This window comes from Neoarius graeffei, chromosome 2 (genome assembly GCF_027579695.1).
Source record: "Neoarius graeffei isolate fNeoGra1 chromosome 2, fNeoGra1.pri, whole genome shotgun sequence".
NCBI lineage: Eukaryota > Metazoa > Chordata > Actinopteri > Siluriformes > Ariidae > Neoarius > Neoarius graeffei.
The window spans coordinates 73,736,253-73,742,252 of NC_083570.1; the positions used below are offsets into that span (position 1 = coordinate 73,736,253).

Genomic DNA, 6,000 nt, shown 5'->3' on the forward strand with positions numbered 1-6,000 from the left:
TTCCTCCCTCTTCAAAATGATTTTTTTTTTAATCTGAAGGAAGCGATAGTTGGCTGAGTGAATAGTGTGCAGCAAGACGCAGAGTAAAAAACACACCGTTAAATCATGTTTCCTGCTAAGAAGCTACCACGGTAAAGCAAGACTTGCCCCTGGGAGTGAGACGTATATGATCCTAGAAAGCATTTATTTGGATGACCATGTAGTTTTGGCAAGCTGTGAATCATCAAAAAATGTTGAGCATTTTCCCAATACTATAAAATGAAAATATCTTCAAAACAGATTTTGGGGATTTTTTTTTCCAGGTATAGTATCATATTGGGGTCTGTAACACTGAAAGGTACAAAAATGACTTAAACACCAATCTTGATTTCTGGGGCCTGTTAAGGCTTGGCCATTCAATTATAGTTAATAATAATTAAACCCTGACAGAAACAGATTTATCATAAACTTGTTAAATCAGTGCAGAACTCACATAATTACACATAAATGGAGTGGATTCCAACATCGTTGGCATCCCTGCATCATTAAAGTGATCGGGATCTAGGCATGTTCCAACTAAATATCGATTCTTTACAGTAAAATTAAGTTACATGTATTCCACAAATCACTTTCACTTATTGCTTATACAACCTAAAATCAGAAAAAGTTTGGATGGTATATTGAAATTAAAACTGAAAACAATGATTTGCAAATAATCTTTGACCTGTATTGCACTCAAAATAATACAAAAGCATATTATTGATGTTTTACCTCGTGAATTTTATTGTTGTTTCAAAATAAACACAGTTAAATTTTGATTCTTGCAACACATTTAAAAAAAAAATTGGGATAGTAAAGCATTTATCACTTTATAATATTGCCATTCTTTCTCACAACACTTAAAAGATGTTTAGGGACTGAAGACACCAAGTGATGAAATGTTTCAGGTGTTATTTTGCCCCATTCATCCTGCAAACAGGTCTTAAGGTGTGCAACAGTACAGGGTTGTCATATTTTTCATTTCAAAATTCACCACACATTCTCCATTGGGGACAGACACCCTCTCCTTCCACAGCCATGCCTTTGTGATGTGTGCAGAATGTGGTTTTGCATTGCATTGTTGAAATATCCCTGGAAAAGATGTCATCTTGAAGGCAGAATATGTTGCTCTAAAATCTCAGTGTACTTTTCTGCATTAATGCTGCCATCACAGAAGCGCAAGTTATCTTTGCCAAGGGTACTGACACAACCCCATACCATGACAGACCCTGGCTTTTGGACTTGTTGCTGGGAACAGTCTGAATGGTCCTTTTCGTTTTTGGTCCGGAGCACATGTTCCAAAAAACGTTTCGTTTGTTCCAAAAAAGACCTGGAATATTGATTGATCCGACCACAATGCATGTTTCCGCTGTGTGATGGTCCATCCCAGATGCCTCCGAGCCCAGAGAAGTCGACAGTGATTCTGGACGCAGTTAACATAAGGCTTCCTTTTTGCACAGTAAAGTTTTAACTGGCATTTGCAGTGGTCGAGTTGTAAAATCAAACCGGGGGGGTGGTGAAATTTTTAGTCACGTGTCGACCCATCGGTCGGTCCATCAGTGGGAAACTGGTTTGCTTTTAGGAGGGTTTGCACACAATGTAGGTCTGTGAACCTTGTTCATTTACCAGACATACAGTATTTTGTGCTGATAAACTGTAGTACACACTGTGTACCCTTTTTATTGTTGTAAAAAACAATACACTGGTATTTTACTGTAAAACCTGCACAGTGTGGATGGCATGTGTCATATTTAGTCAGTCTCCTAGCTGACATACCTACCACATTCTCCATATTAGGGTGAAATGCAGATGACAAATTTGAAGTGTAACTTCATAGTCATGGTAGGCTCCTTTTAAATCGTTTGGTAAATAATTTATTAAAACCTCAGCAGGCAATGTAAATGAACAACTGAATCTTTTCATATCGGGAACATTGAGTTAAATACAGAGGTAGGTAGGTAAGCTAAAACAAGCAACAGTAAATTGTAAATCAGACTAAACTTCCTAAAAGATGTTTGAGGCATTATGCATTTTTTTGTTTTTTCCTTTTTGTTATTATTGTGTTTATTATTATAACGTTGTAACATTGATTCCCGCTGTTATCTAGGTCACGTGACACCTTAACGTTGACGGTTACCAAGGAGCTGCCTTGAATACTTTGATACTTTGCTTTGATACATACCAGCACTTTGATACATACTGGATACAAGCTAGCAAAATGAGTTAAAAGCAGGCATCTTTGGAAAGTTTCTTTGGAAAGTTTCTTTGGAAAGGGGAAAAGGCCCATTGAGGAGACAGAAGAAGAGCCTATGACAAAGAAAAAGAAAGCTGCATTTTAGCAGACACTGTCGAGTCCTACACCAATCCTGCTCTGCCTTACATGTTGTGACCGGCTCTCTAATGAGGCAATGAAGCCTTCAAAACTGCTAGTGTCGTTTATTTTAGCCTTCCTGTCTTGAATAACACTTTTTGTTGCCTGAAGAATAACAAACAAACGTCCAGGCTGATTAAATTAATGGCCTTATACAAGAAATCAAAGCTAACATGAACCTGAGTAAGCTATCGATAGCTGGCTAGACTCCAAACTACAACCCTGATTCCAAAAAAGTTGGGACAAAGTACAAATTGTAAATAAAAACGGAATGCAATAATTTACAAATCTCAAAAACTGATATTGTATTCACAATAGAACATAGACAACATATCAAATGTTGAAAGTGAGACATTTTGAAATTTGATGCCAAATATTGGCTCATTTGAAATTTCATGACAGCAACACATCTCAAAAAAGTTGGGACAGGGGCAATAAGAGACTGGAAAAGTTAAAGGTACAAAAAAGGAACAGCTGGAGGACCAAATTGCAGCTCATTAGGTCAGTTGGCAATAGGTCATTAACATGACTGGGTATAAAAAGAGCATCTTGGAGTGGCACTGGCTCTCAGAAGTAAAGATGGGAAGAGGATCACCAATCCCCCTAATTCTGCACCGACAAATAGTGGAGCAATATCAGAAAGGAGTTCGACAGTGTAAAATTGCAAAGAGTTTGAACATATCATCATCTACAGTGCATAATATCATCAAAAGATTCAGAGAATCTGGAAGAATCTCTGTGCGTAAGGATCAAGGCCGGAAAACCATACTGGGTGCCCATGATCTTCGGGCCCTTAGACGGCACTGCATCACATACAGGCATGCTTCTGTATTGGAAATCACAAAATGGGCTCAAGAATATTTCCAGAGAACATTATCTGTGAATGCAATTCACCGTGCCATCTGCCGTTGCCAGCTAAAACTCTATAGTTCAAAGAAGAAGAAGCCGTATCTAAACATGATCCAGAAGCGCAGACGTCTTCTCTGGGCCAAGGCTCATTTAAAATGGACTGTGGCAAAGTGGAAAACTGTTCTGTGGTCAGACGAATCAAAATTTGAAGTTCTTTATGGAAATCAGGAACGCCGTGTCATTCGGACTAAAGAGGAGAAGGACAACCCAAGTTGTTATCAGCGCTCAGTTCAGAAGCCTGCATCTCTGATGGTATGGGGTTGCATTAGTGTGTGTGGCATGGGCAGCTTACACATCTGGAAAGACACCATCAATGCTGAAAGGTATATCCAGGTTCTAGAGCAACATATGCTCCCATCCAGACGACGTCTCTTTCAGGGAAGACCTTGCATTTTCCAACATGACAATGCCAAACCACATACTGCATCAATTACAGCATCATGGCTGCGTAGAAGAAGGGTCCGGGTACTGAACTGGCCAGCCTGCAGTCCAGATCTTTCACCCATAGAAAACATTTGGCGCATCATAAAACGGAAGATACGACAAAAAAGACCTAAGACAGTTGAGCAACTAGAATCCTACATTAGACAAGAATGGGTTAACATTCCTATCCCTAAACTTGAGCAACTTGTCTCCTCAGTCCCCAGACATTTACAGACTGTTGTAAAGAGAAAAGGGGATGTCTCACAGTGGTAAACATGGCCTTGTCCCAACTTTTTTGAGATGTGTTGTTGTCATGAAATTTAAAATCACCTAATTTTTCTCTTTAAATGATACATTTTCTCAGTTTAAACATTTGATATGTCATCTATGTTCTATTCTGAATAAAATATGGAATTTTGAAACTTCCACATCATTGCATTCCGTTTTTATTTACAATTTGTACTTTGTCCCAACTTTTTTGGAATCGGGGTTGTAACATTCATTATGATAGCTGTGTTGTTATCCACCGCCCACAAATTAGGCTCCATATCGGTAACTTTACAGCATGATAGCGGGCTCACAGAAAGTGTGACTGATATTCGTAACTCTTGACTTACCTCCTGAAATGTTTTTTCTTGCGATCTTAAATCCGAACTTGCTTAGGTCTTGCTGTCCACTCCGCTTGGCCATGATGCTGCAATCCGCTGCTGTCATTGACGCCGAATTAAATAAAAAATAACGGAACCCCAACTGAATGTCACCTCCTCAAACGCTTCGCTTGCGCGTGCCCTCTCTCGCGGTAGCTTACTGTATACTCAGTTTCAGCAAAGCTGCGTGGAATGGCATTTCTAATTCCAATGTTAAATAGAAGTAATGTCCACATTTATTGATAAAATTGCTCAAGGGAGGGGCGTCGTGGCTCAGGTGGATAAGGCGCCATACCATAAATCCGGGGACCCGGGTTCGATTCCGACCCGAGGTCATTTCCCGATCCCTCCCCGTCTCTCTCTCCCACTCATTTCCTGTCCTGTCTCTACACTGTCCTATCCAATAAAGGTGAAAAAGCCCAAAAAAATCTTAAAAAAAAAAAATTGCTCAAGGGAGGGGGGATGCCCGTTTTAGAAGGGGGATGATTTTGACCATTTTTTATTCCAGGGGGTCAACTCGAGTACAGGGCATTTGTGGATGTAACTCGAGCTTGACAAAGGTTTAATCCCCTTCCTATCTTTCTTTGAGGAACATTGTTTTTTAAACATTTCAATAATTTTCTCATGTATTTGTTGACAAACTGGAGATCCTCAGCCTGTCGTTGCTCCTCAAAGACTAGGCCTTTCCTGGAGACTGATATTGTACTTAATCATGATTGCAGTCACCTGTTGACATCACCTGTTTCCAATCACATCATTATTTAATTGTTTTACCTCATTAGTAGCCCTAAATTGTCCCATAGCAACTTTTTTTGGAATGTGTTGCAGGCCTGGAATGCAGGAATGGATGTATATTAACAAATGAAATGAAGTTGACCTAACAAAACATGAAATATCTTGACTTGAACAATGAGTCAAAGTAAATTTAGAAATCACTGCTTTCTTTTTTTTTAATTTGCATTTTCCATACTGTCCCAACTTTCTACGATTTGGGATTGTTGTACAGCTTTCTATTATAGAGGATTTTAGCCCATTTGAGTCTATTTTTTTGGAATAAAATGTAATTCAAACATATTGCTCAAAAAAGCAGTCACAGTCTACATATGCATATTTTCCTTTTTGCAGTTTGTTCCTTTCCGAGACTACATTGACCCAAGAGGGAATCACATCTTCAGCATGGCCCGTCTGGCCAAAGATGTCCTGGCTGAAATTCCAGACCAGTTCCTGTACTACATGAGAACCAGAGGCATCAAACCGAGTTTGACGCCTTCTGCTTACTCTTCCAAACCCCTGACAGCACTGTCCCACTCTGCAGAGTCATTACAGACGCAGATCTGAAGAGGAGCGTGGTGGTGCACTGGGTCAAGTATTTATGTTTTCTGAGTCATACAATAGCCGAGTTAGGGAGCCAACAGAGACTTCTACTTTAAAGCCTACATATGGCAATTAATAACATTGCTCAGATATACGAGTTTAATAATGTGAGAGAGGTTTATTTCTGACTAAAATGATCATCGTTATATGCCTCATAGTTTTTGTCTTTTATTTCAAAGGACTGGCTGAGCAATGAACAAAATGTTTACAAAATGTGTTTGTGACTTATACAAGCAGATAATTATATACCTCATGCAT

The 6,000-nt window shown here is 39.2% G+C and overlaps 1 protein-coding gene across 1 annotated transcript in view; it reads left to right on the forward strand.

Annotated features, from left to right (window-relative positions):
- The window catches only part of cpne8 (copine VIII), a 147,329-nt gene extending 141,623 nt beyond the window's left edge, over nt 1–5,706 (forward strand). The window contains exon 20 of the mRNA XM_060909593.1: nt 5,494–5,706. Coding sequence (XP_060765576.1) covers nt 5,494–5,706 — 213 coding nt within the window. The remainder of the gene's footprint in view (nt 1–5,493) is intronic.
- Nucleotides 5,707–6,000: the final 294 nt, after the last annotated feature.